This window comes from Gavia stellata, chromosome 34 (genome assembly GCF_030936135.1).
Source record: "Gavia stellata isolate bGavSte3 chromosome 34, bGavSte3.hap2, whole genome shotgun sequence".
In the NCBI taxonomy this organism is placed as follows: Eukaryota; Metazoa; Chordata; class Aves; order Gaviiformes; family Gaviidae; genus Gavia; species Gavia stellata.
This window is the reverse complement of record NC_082627.1, coordinates 1,640,929-1,660,281: the sequence shown is the minus strand read 5'-3', so window position 1 is coordinate 1,660,281 and position 19,353 is coordinate 1,640,929. Positions and strand designations below refer to the sequence as shown.

The window sequence follows — 19,353 nt, the reverse complement described above, 5'->3', positions numbered from 1 at the left end:
CAAGGACACAGCAGGACAGAGTGGAAATGAGGAGAGACCAGCACTGGAAAGGCCGTGTTCTGCTGCTGTCCATGGTCGTGGCTCCAGGGAAGCAGCAGCCCCGATTTGAAGGCAGCCGAGAGGGAGTGCCCGCCGAAGCAGTGAGGGGCAGCCCCAATGACCATCGGGGTTGCTCCTCCATGGGGCAGCTGGCCATTCACCTCCTGAACCTCTCCAGCACACTCGGGCTGCTCCCCCAGCTCCAGAGGAGATGTGGGAGATAGGAACTGAGACAAATAATTTTCCACTGCTTTCTTTATTGAATTTATCTAAAGAGAGAACCTGCATCCACATGTACATGAGGTATTTGGGTCAGGAAAAAACAAGTAGAAGGCCAAGAATAATACTATCACAGTTACAAAACAAAACAAAACAAAAATTAAAGAAAACAAACCCCAACACAAAGGAAAAAGAAAGACACATATGAGGAAAAATTAGTCCTGGCTTTTCCTGAGATACAGTGGGACCCCTAGTGGGATAATGGGCACCTTATTACTCTGAAGTCGATCGCATTCAAATACTTTCCACAGGGCTTCTATGATTTCCTTGTTCCTCACGCTGTAGATGAGGGGGTTCACTGCTGGAGGCACCACCGAGTACAGAACTGCCAGCACCAGGTCCAGGGATGGGGAGGACATAGAGGGGGGCTTCAGGTAGGCAAAAAATGAAGTGCTGATAAACAGGGAGACCACAACCAGGTGAGGGAGGCACGTGGAAAAGGCTTTGTGCCGCCCCTGCTCAGAAGGGATCTTCAGCACGGCCCTGAAGATCTGCACATAGGACAACACGATGAAAACAAAACAGCCAAAAGCTAAAAAAGAACTTAATATAAGAAGCCCAGCTTCCCTGAGGTAGGTGTCTGAGCAGGAGAGCCTGAGGATCTGGGGAAGTTCACAGAAGAACTGGTCCAGGGCATTGCCTTGGCAGAGTGGCAGTGAAAAGGTATTGGCCGTGTGCAGCAGAGCATAGAGAAACCCACTGCCCCAGGCAGCTGCTGCCATGTGGACACAAGCTCTGCTGCCCAGGAGGGTCCCGTAGTGCAGGGGTTTGCAGATGGCCACGTAGCGATCATAGGCCATGACTGTGAGGAGAGTATACTCTGCTGACATCAGAAAGGAAAAGAGAAAAACTTGAGCAGCACATCCCCCATAGGAGATGGCCCTGGTGTCCCACAGGGAATTGGCCATGGATTTGGGGAGAGTGGTGGAGAGGGAGCCCAGGTCAAGGAGAGAGAGGTTGAGGAGGAAGAAGTACATGGGGGTGTGGAGGTGGTGGTCGCAGGCTATGGCGGTGATGATGAGGCCATTGCCCAGGAGGGCAGCCAGGTAGATGCCCAGGAAGAGCCAGAAGTGCAAGAGCTGCAGCTCCCGTGTGTCTGCAAATGCCAGGAGGAGGAACTCGGTCATGGAGCTGCTGTTGGACATCTGATCCCTTTGTTCACAAGGCACTGCCAGAGGACGAAAGCACACTCACAAGTTAGGACAGCTCTGAGGAAATCTCTTCCCATTTGTGCCCTTCAAAACCCAACCCCTGAAAACACACAGTGCCTCTCTCCTTTCTTTCAGAAACTTCTTACCTTTCGCTGCCTGGAGCTCTGGTTTATGCTGGCCAACTGTGCCGTGAGGAATGGAGCTCTGCCTGTGGGCTCCCAAGGAGTTATCCCTGCTCCACAGCAGGGGGGACCTGGGAAAGGGGGTGACAGCTTCTGAAAGTCACTGTTCACCTCATCTGTAATCCTCTTCATCATATTCCTGCAGGAGAACCTCAAGGAAACTCCTGCATGTCCTAAAACTGTAGTGACATGAGCAGAGCCAGCTCGCTCCCGAGCCCTCCACACTGCATTGTCCAGAGACCCACAGGTTAGGGTGGGCTGAAAGGCTTTGCTCCCATGCAGCACACAGCTGCATGGCAGTACCTGCAGCGTTGGGGTGTGAGCTGCCCCTGAAGCCCCCTTGTCCCCAGAGAGTCTGAAGGGAAGAGCAAGGGCAGCACGGGCAGGATGGGAAGGTGGAGAAATGCCCCAATGCCTCTGCTGAGGGAGGACGGTGACACCGAGATGGCACTTGGAAGTTTCTCCTCCTCGAGGGTCAGGCTCAGCCTGAGATCCCACTCCCTTGATGGCAGAGGCTCTACTGGGCAGGAGAGGAGACCAAGGGATTGCTCTGGGGAAGGGAACTGCCTGCAGCAGCTGTCCCTGCTGGAAGCTGTCCCCACCTTTCCTCCCTGCCAGCACTCACAGACCCCATCCCACCCGCTGTGTGCTCAGCTCTGCCCTGCAGACACCTCCTGGCAGCAGGGCACTGCCCAGGGCATCTCCGTGTTGCAGGTCCTACAGTGCAGATCAGATCTATACTGAAGAGGACACAAAGGTGATGTTTGGGCATTCTGCAGGCTGAGGTGGGTGAAGGGGCTTGACAAGGTTCTTTGAAGAGCTGTAGATCAAGCACTGTAATGCTGTAAAAGTCTCCTACTCTGGGGTAAACCTTACACCATTTTCACCACCACCAGCACAGCAGGAAACTGAAAGCAAAGACCCTGGAAAGCACCTTCACTCCCAGGTAGCCCCTGCCTTGAGGTGCTTCTGGAAAAGTGCCCTGGGAAATGGGTTGAGGTGATCTGGAGCTGTGAGCAAACCTGACCCACGCAGCAGCCTCTCAACAGGAGAAGAACCCTGCCCTGCCCTGACGTGGGTCATTCCTTCCCCCCACAGCTTCTCCCCACAGCACTGTGGGGAGCTCCCTGGGCAGGCTGAGTGCTGACCCTGGCAGGTGGAAGAGTCCCTGCTCCAGCACACAGTGGCCTGGGGTGCAGGGACCCTGCTTGGAAGGACAGCCCTGGGCACCCCTGGATGCACACCCACACTCACACCCCTGCAGCCCTCCCCAGGAGAAGGCAGCCGTCATGCCCTGTCCCTCTGATGGTGCAGCAGAGAATCCCTGATCTGGAGCATGTCCTCCTCCTCTACACAGGAGCAACATCCCAATGGCTTTGGCCTATGACAGCTTTACGAGATCCCTGCAGGAACTGCAGCTGCATTGCCTTGCAGCCAGAGACTTACCGTGTCAAGGGCTGTGAAGATTTCTCCCCCAGTGAGCTCTCAGAGTCCTCCCACTCCCAGTTGCCTTCAACCTCTCTCTGCCTTGCTCGTCTCTTCTCGGTGCCTGTGGGCAGTGCCCTCAGCCCTGCCGTGCTTTGCAGAGGAGCTGCTCCTGGGCAGAGCTGTCTCTCTGCAGCGCTGCCTGCTTGCCATGAGCTCCCTCCATCCCAGGAGCCTGGCCCAGCTCAGCAGCAGAGGACCAGCCCAAGAGATTTTAATGACCCCTCTGGTGGGTTTTGGGGCTGAGTCCATGAACCTCACACACTGAGAAGAAGATGAAGAAACCTCTCAAGAAGTCAAAGTCTGATGTAAACTCCAGAGTTTCTTGGAGTGTTAATGGGTCCCACGGAGGATCGTTACCAACAAAGCCTCCCCAGGGGCTTGTTAAAGCAGAAAACTGGAGGGAGTGATGACAGGTAGGTAAAGGCGAAGTAAAGGTGAATCTGATGATGAGTAATTAATGATGTGTTACATTAAGCAAAACGAACAAGCCCTGAAAAGAAGCTTCTGCAAAAGGAGATCCTGTTATTGCTCAGGGCTCTTCCTGGGGCAGTGTGATGTGGGGATGTGCAATGCCAAGTGCAAGACTATGGCATGACCCTCCTGGTTGGGGCAAGGAGGTAATGAGGTCATCCTGAATAAGGTTAAGGTGTCTTCTGGTAGACCTTGGTTGCTGAGACAATACCCATAGTCATGGTGATGAAGAGGTCATCTCTGTTGGGGGCTTTCAGGCTTGACACTGTCCTCAGCCATCTACACCACAGGCTGCCCTGTCGTGCCCCACACCTGCACCTCTTCCTTTGAAGACTGTTGACATCCAATCTGCTTTTCAATCTCACCCCAATAACTCACCACCCTTCCTGACATCTCCCCATCCTCCCTGGCTGTTCCTTGACAGACAAGGCCAAGGGCTGGTTCAGACTCCCTCTGGGTGCCCTCTTGTACCAGTTTCAGGCTATTCCCTGAGCACCCAGACCCTCCCCGCCACCAGGCCGAAGAAGTCCAGGTCCCTCAGCCTGTCCACAAAGCACATGTGCACTAGGCCCTTAACTCCATCTTGGCAGACGTCCTCTGGACACTCTCCAGTTCTACCCCTCTTCTCCAAAATGGGGAGCTGCACACTGCGACACGCCTTTGTATGTTGAGCCACACCGCTGCTGAGTAAACAGGGACGGTAACTCAAGTTGTCTGGGTGGCCACGCTCTTCCTAATGCAGCCCCATCTACAGCTGGCCTTGGTCATAGTGAGCATGTGCCACTGACTCGCTGGGCGTCCCTCATGGTGCCCAGGCCCTTCTCCTCAGGGTCCCTGCTCAGCACATCAGGTCCCAGCTGGCACTGATGTATGGGGTTATTCTTCCCCCCAGGGCAGGACTGGCCACTCCTCCTTGCAAAACTTCAAGGCGTTTCTGTTGCTCAAATCCCAGAGTTTCCCAAGGCCCCCTGGGCTCAAGCTCCATTTGGTCAGCTCTTCATGTTTGGGTGCAGATGGCTCACCCTGATGGGGATGTCTCTCACAAAATGACAGCATGAGGTGTTGCAGGGCACTACAGACAATACAAGGAGGTACGGGTTTAATTGCTGACCCAGGTAGGAATTACGATGGCAACCGTCTCTGAAACACCAAAGGAGGGTACAAAGCCAGTGAAACTGGGACTTGGGGAGAAAAGGTAAATGAGGATTGGGCTGTTTGTGGGTTAGGCTATGTTAGTGGAAATGTATACCTATATAGACACTCAGACAATATGGATCCCTCCATGAGCTGGTCTTAGATCCGCCCTCTTACCAGGAGCTGGCCCCAGTATCTCCTCACACCCCTAGTTCATCGACGCACAGACAAGCACAGACACACACACAAATATCTCCCTCCAGCACAGAATCACAGAACCATTGAGGCTGGAGGGCAGACAGCTTCCCCCTTCCCTGTGCTTCCTCTTCACGCTTGGTTTGAGGCAGGAGCTCCTTTCTCAGCCATGCCAGTCTCCTGCCAGCTTTGTGTGACTTCCTGCACGTCCAGGTGGACCATTCTTGGTCTTGAAGAGGAGATCTTTGACCATCAGTCAGGTCTCTCTACCGCTCTGCTCTGCAGGGATGTATCCCATTGGATTCTTCCAAGCAGGTCCCTCAGCAGGCCAGAGCCTGCTCTCCTGAAATCCTGCTCTTTGTTGCCTTCTCTTCTCTCAGGAGCCTCAACTTGACCTTCTCATCCCTGACTTCTACAGCCCGGACCAGCTCTTCCTTGGTGGTAAGTAGCAAGTCCTACAAGACACCTCATCTCACTGCCTCCTCAGTCACCCTGGTCACAAAGATCTCATCAAGGAGCTCCAGAAAGGTCCTGGGTGGTGTGTACCTCGCTATGGGTCCCCTTTCAGCAGGTATTCAGGTACCCATGTCCCCCATGAGTCCCACTGCTGTGGCTGGCACCCCATCCATACAAAGAGCAGAGCACCTCCTCATCCCACAGGATTTTGGGAAATGGAGTTTTTCCCTGCTTGTGGTTCTTTCCTAGACATCCCATGGAGAGTCTTGAACAATTTCCAGATGACCCCCAGAGGCAGAAACCCCCATCCTCAGTCGGCAAGGTCATCTTGGAAGGCTCTGCCATTGACCCACCTGGGGAGTCCCACACCCAGGTCTGTGTTCCAGCAGCTGGAGCAGGGCTGCCAACATCTGGGACACCAATGTTTGGGTGCGTGCAACAGGCAGGACCATGGCCATAGGGATGCCTGTGCTGGGAAGAGTGAGTGCCTAAGACAGACCTGGGTCTTCTGCTGGAGACGCAGCTGGGCTGGAGGAAGTTGACTGGCTTCCTGCTTCCCACCGGCAGCACGAGACTCACAGGGCCTGCCAACCATAGGTCTCACTGCTGCAAGAGCTTAGGAACTCGTCGAGGAGCAGCTGGGTGCAACTTGGCAAAGCAGGCTCTATGTCCTTGCCAGGCTTGGCTTTCCTCCCCATACCTGCTCAGGTTGATCAGGTTACCATTTTGCAGCTGCCACCAGCATCAGGTGGGCAGCAGTGAGGACCCCCAGCTCCTACTTCAGTCAGGGGAGCAGTCTCTGCAGGCAAGGCATGTTGTGGCAGAAAAAGGCCAACAAGGTGTCTAAGGAGTCACTAAACCCAAGCGTGAAAGGAAAAATTACCTTCGCTTTTGACAGAAAGAAGAATAAAAGCAAGTTCATTTGGAGTCTAAATATGGGTCAGATCTTAACTAGAGCCAAGAGTGAGTGTGAATGTTTTCCAGGAAAAGAAAATTCCTTCAGGTGCACTGGATCAAAACAGATCACTCGCAGAATCGCAGAATCAGGCAATAGCTGGGCTTGGGAAGGATCTCTGGAGACTGTCTTGTCCCACCCACCTACTAAACCCCTCTTCAGCTCATGTGCCTGATGGGTGGTGGGATCTGCTGAGCCATGGCTGCTCATGGGCCCCTCATCCTCCCAGTCTGGCCTCACGCAGGAGGAGGGGCTCCCATCGTCACTTGGACACGCTCCTGCACACCCAGAGCTCACCCTGTGAGCTGCCAGGGGCACTTGCTTCCCCACAGCCCAGCAGCCCCAAGATGAACCCCGGGTGATGGATGTAGCTCTGCCAAATGCACCACAGCTGGGGCACATCTGGAGCAGGGCTCTAGGTGTGATCAGAGATTGAACCAGGGAGGCCCCTCCCAGGAACGGCTGCACCTTACAGTTACAGAAGGACGCTGAGACAGGTGGGTACACTTCATGTGGGCAACTACTCCCATCACACGTTCCACATTCTTCACCTCCCCCTAACGGGAACCCTTTGCACACAAAGTGCCATGGTCAGAATGCATCTCAAGATGTGGGAGGACCATCTCTGTCTGCCAGCTCATCACAAAGTGATACGTCAGCTGGAAGTGCAAAGACATGGGTACATCATTCCTGGAAGACTTGTGAGGAAATGGAGGGAGCACCGGGCTGTGTCAACCCCCACTCTCCACTCCCTGCATGCACTGGGAAATGGAGAAATGGGTTGAAGTGAGAAGAGATGTGGGCCCAGTTTAGACAAGCGCAGGGTGATACCGTCCACGGTGAACACGGGAGATGAGGAACAAGTCCATGGGTGGGGACTTGTGCTGTGCTGGATGATTGCAGAGGATGGGGCTGGGCTGCCAAAGCTGCCTGCAAAAGAGGTCCTACTTTCATGAGCCTTGTGGAGAAAGGTGGACCAAGAGCCTGCCTGTACGTGGGGAGAGGGAAAGTCTTCTTCAGTGTCAGCAAGGATGAGACTCCCAGTGCCTTGAAGAATGAAATTCCTCTCTCTTAGCTTCAGAGGAACAATGCCAGGCTCAAAACAGAGGTACCTCGGCCTATTTTAGGTGCGTTAACATAAGTCCCTGCATGGCACAGCCAATTCTCAACAAGCTTCCCCTTCCTTCAGATCTGATGCCACTTCTCATTGCTGCTAAATCTGTTTTCCTGATTATTGGAGTGGATAACTCAAACTCCAAGCTCTGATGCTGGCATTTGCCTTGCACTCCTCTCTTGGGAATTTAAACCCCACCATCTGCTGTTCACTGCAGCCACCCGACACAGACCCTCTGCAGAAGAGCTCACGTACCCATGGTTCCAAGTGCCTATGGCTCTGTCTCAGATATTGGCTCCAGAAGGTCAGAAGAGGCCACCTCAAGCCTCTCATCTAGCTGGGCCCATTCCTGGATGAAAAGAGAAGTGGCAAGATTTGACAGTCCTCTTCCCATGGTGCTTCCCCCTGCATCAGCACCCTCATCTCACTCACAGGTGGGGATAGATCATCTGCTGGGCAACCAGCTCAAGTTCCAGATGCCACCCATCTTCTCTGGGAACTTGCTTCTTTTAGCCAACAGCAATTGCTGGCTCTTGCTCCACCTGCTCTCAACCCAACCACAGCTTCATCGCCCTTCTCACCATCAGCACCTTCTGTTCCTTCCAGAGATGACTCTTGCCTCGCTGAGAGCCACTCCCAGGTGATCAACAGCCTCTGTAACAGTGGCTGTCAGGGAGAGGGAAGGAAGGCATGAAGAGTTACACTGACCTTGTGCCTCCAGGAATTGTCTTCTTTGTATCAGCCCTTAGGAAGCCCTGCTAAAGCATCTCCCAAATTGAGTGCTGGCAGGACGCTCTCCTGCAGACACTTCTGGTCTGAGCCTCCTCCCGACTTCTGCACCCCTGGGCTGGGTGCTCTGCCTGCCACTGCACGATCAGGCCACTCTCCTACACAGAGGCAGAGTTCCCTGGCACACTTCTACACACAACCATCTCTACCTCATGCCCTGCCGCTCTTTGGAAAGAAACACCTCTAGGATTTGAAGACATGCTTCAGGGCTGCCCATTGCTGTCACCCTCACTCCTCTGGATATCCACAGAGTGCTGGGGGGTGCTTGGGCTCCTTTTTAATTAGGACATAAACAGAGTGTTCACACATATCTCAGGACAACAGGTGACACCATCCGGGCCCCAAAGACACCCACAGAAGGTCCTCTACTTCACAGTGGTAGTTGGTGTAAGGGCCAACTCTCACTCCCTGCTGTAATACTCAGGGCTGTGTGAGCACTATGAGAAAATGTAGCTCCAGCTCCCCACCTGGTTCCTGCTTCCTGGGCTGCCTCCATAGTGAGGCTCCCATGCAACTATTGCACATGATTGTGAAACACCCCACAGCATGCAGGATGCCTTTGCACAGCCTGGATGAAACATCTGTGCTCCTGGGATGCAGCAGTCACCTTGGGCTGCAGGTTCCTCTCCTCCTGCTCTTCCTGATGACCCACACCATGACCCTGGCTGCAAACCTCTCCACTATTGTGCTGGTGGTTGTTAATGGGCATCTCCAAACCCCCAGGTACCTCTTCCTGGGACACTTGTCCTGCTGTAGCTCCACCACCCTGCCTAGGCTACTGTCCTGACAGGGGACAGGGCCGTTTCCATCTGCTGCTGCATCCTGCAATTCTCCTGCTTTGCTTCTCTCACAGGAGCAGAGTGCTCACTCCTGGCTGTGATGTCCTCTCATCACCGCGTGCCTGGCTGCAGACTGCTGCTCTATGCAGCCCTGAGGAGGGCCACATCCTGCCTGCAGCTGGCAGCTGGGCCATGGATCAGTGGGGTCCTGGCCACGGTGGCCAACACCTCCTGGCTGTCAGGCATTGTCTTATGTGGCCCCACTGACTTCCACCTCTCCTTTTGTGAGTTTTGCCTTCTCCATTCTCTGTATTTACTTCATCTCCATTGATTATAAAGTTGCACCTTACCCGGAGGTCTCCCAGGCCCTGTGCCTGTATAAGGTGTCCTCATTGTCCCTGCATTCTGATGCTTGGTTCTTGCCATGGTGTTTCTGAGATTGTTACAGTGGAACTTCCATTCATCACCCCTTCCATTACACTAGTAACCCCTTTTTCTTACCTGTACTGTCCTACATCTGCTCAAGTTGTTGTGCTGGAGGAACCACGACTCAGTATGAGGTGTCTGCACATGTACCTTAAAGGCAGATGTGCTGGAGCTTCAGTGCACAGGGACCTTGAGACACCTGGGGATTTGGCCAACAGAAACCTCCTCAAGTTTTACAAGGAGAAGGGGTGAAGGGGCAAAGTGGCACTGGATGGCCTGGACTCTGACCAGAAGGGCCTGGGCATTATGAGGGATGCCGTATGAGCCACTGGGAAAGGCTCAGCATGAATAAGGCCAGCTGCATACGGGGCAGTGTTAGGAGGAGCGTGGCCACCCAGACAAGGGGAGTTATCATCTCCCTCGACTCAGCACTGGTGTGGCCACATCTGCAATCATAGTCTCACAGAATGGTTTGGGTTTGAAGGGACCTTTAAAGATCATCTAGTCCAATCCCTTCTTTTCAGGGACATCTTCAACTAGATCGGATTGCTCAAAGTCCCGTCCAAACTGACCTTGAGCACTGCCAGTGATGGGGCATCCACAACTTCTCTGGGCATGATTTTCCAGTGTCTCACCACCCTCATTATGAAAAATGTCTTCCATATGTCCCATCTAAATCTACACTCTTTCAGTTTAAAACCATTGCCCCTTGTCCTCTCATTACTGGCCCTGCTAAAATATCACTCTCTCTTATTAGACTCCTTCATACATTGGAAGGCTGTAGTAAGGCCTCCTTGGAGCCTTTTGTCTTTAGGCTGAACAATTCCTGGACTTTAGTAAAGCTTTCGACACTGTCTCCCAGAGTATTCTCCTGGAGAAGCTGGCGACTCGTGGCTTAGACAGGCGCACTCTTCGCTGGGTTAAAAACTGGCTGGACAGCCGAGCCCAGAGAGTTGTGGTGAATGGAGTGAAATCCAGTTGGCAACCGGTCACAAGCGGAGTCCCCCAGGGCTCAGTTTTGGGGCCGGTCTTGTTTAATATATTTATCCATAATCTGGATGAGGGGATTGAGTGCTCCCTCAGCAAGTTTGCAGACGATACCAAGTTGGGAGGGAGTGTTGATCTGCTGGAGGGTCGGAAGGCTCTGCAGAGGGATCTGGACAGGCTGGATCGATGGGCCCAGGCCAATTGTATGAGGCTCAACAAGGCCAAGTGACGGGTTCGGCACTTGGGTCACAACGCCATGCAACTCTAGAGGCTTGTGGATGAGTGGCTGGAAAGCTGCCCGGTGGAAAAGGACCTGGGGGTGTTGATTGACAGCTGGCTGAAGATGAGCCAGCAGTGTGCCCAGGTGGCCAAGAAGGCCACCGACATCCTGGCCTGTATCAGAAGCAGTGTGGCCAGGAGGAGTAGAGAGGTGATCGTGCCCCTGTATGCAGCACTGGTGCGGCCACACCTCAAATCCTGTGTTCAGTTTTGGGCCCCTCACTACAAGAAGGACATAGAGGTGCTGGAGTGTGTCCAGAGAAGGGCGACGAAGCTGGTGAGGGTCTGGAGCACAAGTCTGATGAGGAGCAGTTGAGGGAGCTGGGGTTGTTCAGTCTGGAGAAGAGGAGGCTGAGGGGAGACCTCATCACTCTCTACAACTACCTGAAAGGAGGTTGCAGAGAGGTGGGTGTTGGTCTCTTCTCCCAAGCGGCTAATGACACGACAAGAGGAAATGGCCTCAGTTTGCGCCAGGGGAGGCTCAGGCTGGGTATTAGGAAAAATATCTTTACTGAGAGAGTGGTAAAACACTGGAGCAGGCTGCCCAGGGAGGTGGTGGAGTCACTCTCACTGGGGATGTTCAAGGAACATGTGGACGTGGCATTGTGGGACATGGTTTAGTGGGCATGGTGGTGTTAGTTGATGGTTGGACTTGATGATCTTACAGGTCTTTTCCAACCTTGGTGATTCTGTGATTCTGTGAATTCTAACGCTCGCAGCTTTTCTTCATAGGAGTGGTCTTCCAGCCCTCAAAACATTTTTTGTGATGCTCCTCTTGACCCGCTCCAACAGGTCCATGTCTTTATTGTGCTGGGGCCCCTAGAGCCAGACACAGTGTTTCAGATGAAGTAGTATGAGATTGGAGTAGAGAGGGAGAATCCCCTCCCTCCACTGGCTGGCCACACTTCTTTTGATGCAGCCCAGGGTATGATTGGCTTTCTGAGCTGCAAGTGCACATTGCCAGCTCTTGTCCAATTTTTCACGCACCAGTGTGCCCCTGTCCTTCTCCACAGGTTGCTCTCAATCCAGTCATCAACGAGTCTGTATTGATACTGAGCTTTGCCCCGACCCAGGTGCAGGGCCTTGCACTTGGACTTGTTGACCTTCAAGAGGGGCGCATGGGTCCCATTTACCAATTACTTAAACAACTGAATGTTTCTTTCCCAAGGTTTAGGGTCCTGACTATACTTTTCCCCTGGCATATAACCCTTCAGATCATGAATCCCACCAGGGTATGATCCCTGCAGCCCAGGCTCCCACTAATCTTGGCCTCTCCAATACGTTTCTCTGAGTTGGAGACCGGGCTAGGGAGTTGGGTTTGGGTTTAGGCTGCAGGCATGTGCTGAGTGTTTCTACTTTGGCATTCGTGTTGAGGGAAGGGCTAAAGATGAGAGCTCCAGCTTAGGTACTAGGGTTAGGGTACAGGCAAAGGCTTAAGGTGAGCTGCACAGTGCCACGTCTGAGGGGCAAGGGTGGGTAGGCACTCTGCGTGTATCAGCCCTTGTGGAGACCAGAGGCAAACCTCAGCTGCTGAAGACCAAAAGCATCATCATTGTGATGGGCTGGGGATGAGCACGGGCACATCCAAGGGGCTACCTGACACATGACGCCTCTGTCTCCTTTCTTTGTCATCCTGAAATCTCTGCCTCTGATTTTCTGCTCTAATCAGCCCCCAGGGAGGCACGCTTCAATTTCCTGAAGCAGCTTCATCACCCACAGCCCTTGGCAGGCCCTACTAAACCTCCAGGGCTCTTGATTCCTGCCATGGCCCTCCGCGCTCACTGACTCTCCCCTGGGAGCTTGTTAGTGTGCAGCAACTGTAAGGAGTTTAGTCTTGCATCTCAATTTTGGCATGCTTGCAGAGGGACTTCCAGGAGAGACCATCTTCGAGGAAGGCTTTTGCTAAGTGTGATGATGTTAACAAGCACCTGATGCCACACAGGTTCATTTCTTTCTCAGTCCTAACTCAGGAATGCTTTGAACATTGACTGTAAAATGTTCCCACACAACACCCCAACTTCATTTGCTGGAGGTGGGCATGGGATCAGGAGGCACAGGCAGCCAGGTAGATGTGACCACAGGTGGATGGGCAAGGACATCACTAAAGACATGAGTTGTTGCCAAGGCTCTGGGATGGAAATTTGGCCAAGAATAAGGCAAAGTTGATTGAATCTGCCAAACTGTCCCTTTAGCCAATTCACTAATTGTGTGTATATTTATCATTTCTTATCTGTCTGCCAAACATATTTCTTTTATGGTGGTTTGTTACTTGAGGAAGGTCGACCTTATTGGAGGCTTGGACTTGGCATACAGTTGAGGAGTCCATTGGGTCTTTTCATTTTTTTTTTTCACCCTTTACTTCTGTTTGTTCAAAATTAATAAGAATCCTCTGTCAATTTACAGGCAAGTCTCAGGGTAAATCAGGTGGGAATTGGTGCAAAGGAGCTGTAACACTCAGCTGCAGACTTCAGTGTGGAAGTCTGATGTAGGAAAAGAATGCAAGTGCCAGGCAGCCCCTGAGAGAAATGGTGGGGCTGGGGAGGTGGGGAGGAAAGGTGTCCATACAGTGGGGGACCTGGAGGAGACGGCTGCTGCTACCTCTCCAGACCTCCTTAGGAGACCTTCTGCATCAATATCAATTGGAGAAAGCTGCTATCACTTCTTCTGTAGAATGAAACAATAATTTTAAAACCCTTTAAAAGTAAAAAAAAAAAGAACAGCCTGCTTTTTAATTGAGTTCTGATTGAAATCTTCCACTTTAATTAGACTCCTGAGACCTTTCCAATTAGCTGTACAAGTCTGGAAGCCCTGAAGAAAATTACGGAAGACATGTGCCTCCTTAGGGCTTTCTGCACTTTAACGAGCCCCATGGGGTATTTGGTGCTGAGTCCATGAGCCTCAGATACTGAGAGGAGATGATTGAAGAAGCTCTCAAGGAGTTAAAGTCAGAAGGAAAAGCCAAAGTGTCTTGGAGCATTAATTGGCCCCTCTGAGGGCCATTACAGACCAAGCCTCCCCATGCATTTGTTTGAGTAGAAAATCGGAGGCTGTGATGACAGGGAGGCAAAGGCACTGTGCAGGGGGATCTGACGCTGAGTAAAACTTGATCTATTTTATCATGGCAAGTGGTCAGCCCTGCGAAGGGGGACCCTGTCCCTCACCAAAGAGCTCAGGGCTCTTCCTGGAGCAGTGTGATGTGGGGTGGGCAATGCTGAGAGAAGGTACCACACCTCCCAGCCTCCCTGGGGGGGTGCAAGGAAGTAAGGAGGCCCCAGTTCCATGAGACTAACATGTCTGCTCTCAGGCCCTTGTAGCAGAGCCAGCTGCCATAGCCAAGGGGACAAAGACCTGCAGGCTGTGGACACCAAACTTAGGTCCTCACCTTGCACCCACCGTGGCATCTCCCTGCCTTTTCTGATATCTCTTCTTCCTCCCTGCCTGTGCCTTGAAACACAAAGCATTGCGCTGATCCAGGCTCCCTCTGCGTGACCTCTGGCACCACAGCACTACCCTTCAAGGCACATCTCTTTCTCTTCCTGTCCAGCCTCAGCCTCCCAAGCTGCACTTTGTCATGCTTTTCCTTTCTCATGTGGTTTCCCACTGCAGAGGAAAGCTCCACCATCTCTGAAAACACCCTGAAACCACCTGAAACTCCTAATTTCAGGCTACTCTCTTACTCCCACACAAGCCTCCACATCACCAGGGCATGGAAGCCCAGGTCCTTCAGCCTCTCCACACAGGTCATGTGCTTCATGTTAAACCCACCTTTGCAGGCATCCTCTGGACACTCTCCTGTTCCTTCCCACTCTTCAGAATGGAAAGCCCCACAGGCTTTTACAGGTGTGGCCACACCAGTGCTGGTTTGAGGGGGATGATGACTCCCCGTGTCTGGGCGGTCATGCTACAATGCAGCTCCGTATGCAGGAGCTGCCTGTATTGATGGTGAGCCTTTCCCAGTGGCTCATATGGCATCCCTCATAATGCCCAGGGCCTTCTCCTCAGACTCCAGTCCTGTCCCACTTTGCCCCTTCTCCTTCTAAAACTTGAGGAGGTTTCTGCTGGCCCAATCCCCAAGTGTCTCAAGGGCCCGGTGCACTGACGCTCCAGCACGTCAGCATTTAAGGTACATGTGTGCAGATGGCTTACGAGGAGTCATGGTTCCTCTAACATGACAACTTGAGTAGAGGTGGGACAGCACAGGTAAGAGAAAGAAATGCGAGTTTAATGCAAGTGATGATGAAGGTGGGAAGTACCACTGTAACACTAAGCCAGCTAATCCTCAATCACACTGAACCTCACAGGAACTTCACAACGAGCAGTGAGGTTGACCTAGATCTACGTGCCTCACATGGGCACTACCACTGTTCATCTTTTAAGGACAGGGTCAAGTTCAGTGACAGGAGTGACAAAAAGCAGCATTTGGTGCTTTCCAGAACTTGCAGCAGGCTCCTGCCAGCAGGCAGCAGAGGGGCACGGATGCAGAAGCCACCCTGACAAGAACATTTTGTGTGTGCTGTCAAACCTTTTTGGTTGAAGAAGGACGGTGGGAAGGGCCGAGTAGTTTGTCACAACAGGCAGAGCACAGCCTGACTCTTTCAAGACTAGTTCGTGTTACTACAAAGGACAACACGAAGGAAATGTGTGCTAGCAAATGGCCTGGATCATTAGCGTTACTCACGACCTTTTGGTCCTAGAGATCGAACGATCCAACCGGTTGAATGGGATATGCGTGACAGATGCAGAGGGCAGTGGGGCCCATAAGAACTTGCCTACTTGGCAAAAATGCTTGCAAGGAGCCAGTCTTCCCAAGAAAGGCAATCTGTGAAGTCCTCTTTTGCACAGATGAACACTTGGAAATCCAGGGTGCTGCTGTCCTGCTGAAGGATCACAGCAGGTTTTCTGAAGACAAGTAGTGTTACCTGGATCCAGATCTCTGCCAGACTGGCCCAATTATTTTATCAAAATACTGCTCTGATCACAGGAACTGCGTAAAAGTGGATCAGACAATTGCCAGTAAACAAGCATCCCATTTAAGTATACTGCCCATATGGCCTACCCCTCTTTACTACTAACAGAAATCTATGTTCAAAAATACCCAACTGACTTAGGAACTGGGAATCAGGTCATACAGGACCTGCACTCATTGAAAAGTACAGGATATGCGCATACCATCTGCAGATGCCTTCAGTTTACTTCTACCTTCTCCTTCCTTCTCATCCAGTTGAGGATACTACTAAGAGAAAGAGCTAATTTTGCCACCACGCACAAAGGCGTGGAGAATACAGTCCTGCCTCAGCACTGGGAAGAGAACTCTCAAATCCTGTCACTTCTCTTTTCCTCCACGAATGGGCCCAACTCGATGAGAGGCTTGAGGTGGCCTGTCGTGACCTTCTGGAGCCCTTGGTCTTTTGCAGAGCTGCTCTGTCTTCTTCCAACCTTCCCTGCTCCTTGTCCCTCCACCCTCCTCATGCCCAGGGCAGAGCTTCCCCCAGGCTGGGCACTGCTTGAGTGATGCAAAGAGTAGCAAGAAGGAAAGAGTGCTGGAAGCCCAAGGAAAGCCAAGAAAAATGTGGGCCCACTGCTCAGTGGGGCAGGGTGCCTAGTGACCAAGAGCATGTGGAGAGAGCATCAGTGAGCTCATTGGTCATACACGAGTCTCAGTCATGCACGAGGTGAGGAGTTGCAGCCAAGGGATCAGGGGGTGCTGGCTAAAGTCATTGTGTGTCTGCTGCTGTCATTCTGGGAAAACCATGGCAGTGAGGGAGGTTCCTGATGCTTGGGAAAAGGCAAACATCCCACCCATCTTCATGAAGAGCAAAAAGTAGGTCAGGGAACTACAGGCTGGTCAGCTTGATATCCGTCCCTGGCAAGGTGATGGAGCAAATCCTCCAGAAGCCATTTCCAAGCACCTGAAGTCCAAGAAGGGGATTGGGAATTGGCAGCATGAACTCAAGAAGAAAAATTGTGCCTGACTAACCTGAATTCTTTGAAAGATAACATGATGGGCCCTCTGAATGAGGAAAAATGTGGATATCATAGCCCTTGACAACTTTGTGAAAATGGGCTGCCCCTAACCTGCACAAAGTTGAAGCAAGACAAATGTCACGTTCATCTTGTCGCTGTGCTGGGACAGCTCCGTGCAACAGACCAGGCTGGGGATGACTGGCTGGAAGGCAGCGCTGCAGAAAAGGACCTGGGAGTCCGGGTGGACAGCAGGCGGGACAGGAGGGAGCAGTGTGTCCTTGGGATGAGGAATGCCAACTGCACCCTCGGTGGGATTAGCAAAATCACAGCCAGGAGGGAAAGGAAAGTGACGCTTCCCCTCTATTTGGGGACCACATCAGGACTGCCAAGTCTAGTGTGGGGCTCTCCAGCACGAGGAAGTCCCTGATAGACTTTGGATAGTCCAGCAGAGGATAGAAAGGTGGTTTTGACTTGAAGCACATTACGTACCAGAAGAGGTTGAGAGAGCTTGTTTTTAGGGGCTGTTTGAGAAATCTCTCAAGAGCCAATCAGCAGAGGAAGGGCCCAGGAAAGGTTGTGGGAGGTCAGTCAATGGAGATATTCTGAATTTGTTGAGAAAATGTCAACAGCACCTGATCTAGCACAAGCTGTGTGGAAATGGGCTTGGAGTAGAGACAAACTTTGGCAGGAGCTGTGGCATATCGGGTCTGAGTGTCAGTATGGAAGTGGCTTGTTCTTTGGTCATGATGGTGTTGGAGGAGGGTATCAGAGTAGTGCCTGTGTGCACCCCCACTGCACTGAAGCTCTTAGAGCACAAGGCATTATTTTTTCCTTTTAAAACAGCTGTGAGCATTTGTGCAGACCTCACAGGTCTCACTCAGCAGAAATTACTTTGGGATTCGTGGTTCCCATTTACACCAAGAAGAATTCTGGGGTGAGGACTTCCTGCAGGGCTCACACATGCTCCCCGCACACTCTCAGCTCTTCTGCAAGAAGCATTGCTGGGCTGGCACTCAGCACATGCTGTGGGCTGAGGAGCACCACAGCCCACCTCCAAGGACAGCCTGGCCAGGATCTCCTGAGACCCTGCAATCTAGCTATGGTGACTGCTCAAAGCAGATGCAGGCAGTGTGGGTGCCTGCATGGGCTCAGAGAAGGGCACACAGACACCTCACTGCCCAGCACAGATGGACTGTGGCAGTGCCTGTGGGTGACAGAGCTGGGGACTGTGGGGTGAGACCTCCTCAGCTGCGCCAGCCAAGTCCCCCTGCCCCAATGGCCCCACAGCCTTGCGGTGCAGGCACTGTGTGGACCAGGGTGCATTAGGGGTTGTAAAAACATCTCCCCAGCACAGTCCCTGTGGCAGCCCTCTCTGGTTCCTCCCCAAGCAGCCTCCTAGTTGACTTCCTCCCACCAGTGCCTCACTCACTCCCCACCCCAGCAGGATGGGGGCAGAGAATAGGAAGAGCAAAAGGGAGGAAAGTTATGTGTTAGGACAGAAAGAGATTAATAAGTGAAGGAAAGAGGAACAAAGAAGAAAGAAAAAACACAGAAACCTTAAAATAATAAGTGATGACATTACAATCACTACCAACCTCCCACAAGTACACTAGTGCCCCACCAGTCCCCAGATGGGGACCCAGCCAAAACACCCCTCTTCTCTGTTTTTATTGCTGAGCATGAAGCCATATGGCACGGAAGACCTGTTGGGTCCACTTGGGTCAGCTGTCCTGGCTGTGTCCCCTCCCAAGTTCTTGTGCCCCCTCAACCTCCTCACTGTAAGGGCAGCGTGAGAAACAGAGATGGTCTTGATGCTGTGCAGACGCTGTTCAGCAATAGCTAAAACATTGGTGTGTTATCAACATGGCTTTGGTCCCCAATCCAAAACACAGCACCTTATGGGCTGCTCGGAGGAAAATGAGCTCCATCGCAGGCAGCCCCAGCCAGTGGGGAAGGAGGGCTGAGGTGGAAAGCCTGATCCCCCAAGGATGAAGGAGCTGGGGCAAGGCAGTGGCTGTCCCGGTCTCTGTAGCAGAGGAGGAGCACAGCTGGAGCCAGGATTTGCTCCTTTCTCTGGGAAGAGGGGAGGAAAAAGTGGGGGAAGGGAGATCCAGGGGATGATCTTGTTTTAGCTCTCAGAAAGAGGAACTGCTCCCCCCACTCCAGCCTCTCCACCTCCCCTTGCAGCAGGAGAAGAAAAGGCTTCTTCCTCAGCTGCTGAGCTGCTGCATCCCCAACTGATGCCTAAGAAATGGCCGGCTTTTCTAAGTGATGCGCTGACAGTAGACCTTCATTTGTGGCTGACATGTGAGCTTCATGCTCTGGAAATGTGCATCACAGGGGAAGATGATTCCCATACTGGGAACGCAGAGTCAGAAAGATGCCCTCGCAATGGTCCTTACAAGGATTCAATTATTAGGCCAAATACACATTGTTGTGTCCTCTAGAAAAGAAAATCTTGACACTTCAACAGTTGCCACACATAAGACCAACAAGGTGTTTATTATCAAGGCACAAGCAAACCCATGACACTTTCAACATTGTTTTTTAAACAACAGTACTTACCTCCAAGGACTTTTTGCTTTCTTGCCCTTGCCACTCCACAAGCGATCTCAGTGGCTTGCACTTCTGAAGTGCCAGCTGCTATCCAGAGATTTCAAAGGAG

General features: G+C 52.3%; 1 protein-coding gene across 1 annotated transcript; it reads right to left on the bottom strand.

The window, feature by feature from the left end:
• Window positions 1-473: 473 nt before the first annotated feature.
• LOC132320236 (olfactory receptor 14A16-like) lies at window positions 474-1,463 on the bottom strand. The gene has a single exon (XM_059832508.1). It carries the CDS (start codon window positions 1,461-1,463, stop codon window positions 474-476), a length of 990 nt encoding a protein of 329 aa, XP_059688491.1.
• Window positions 1,464-19,353: the final 17,890 nt, after the last annotated feature.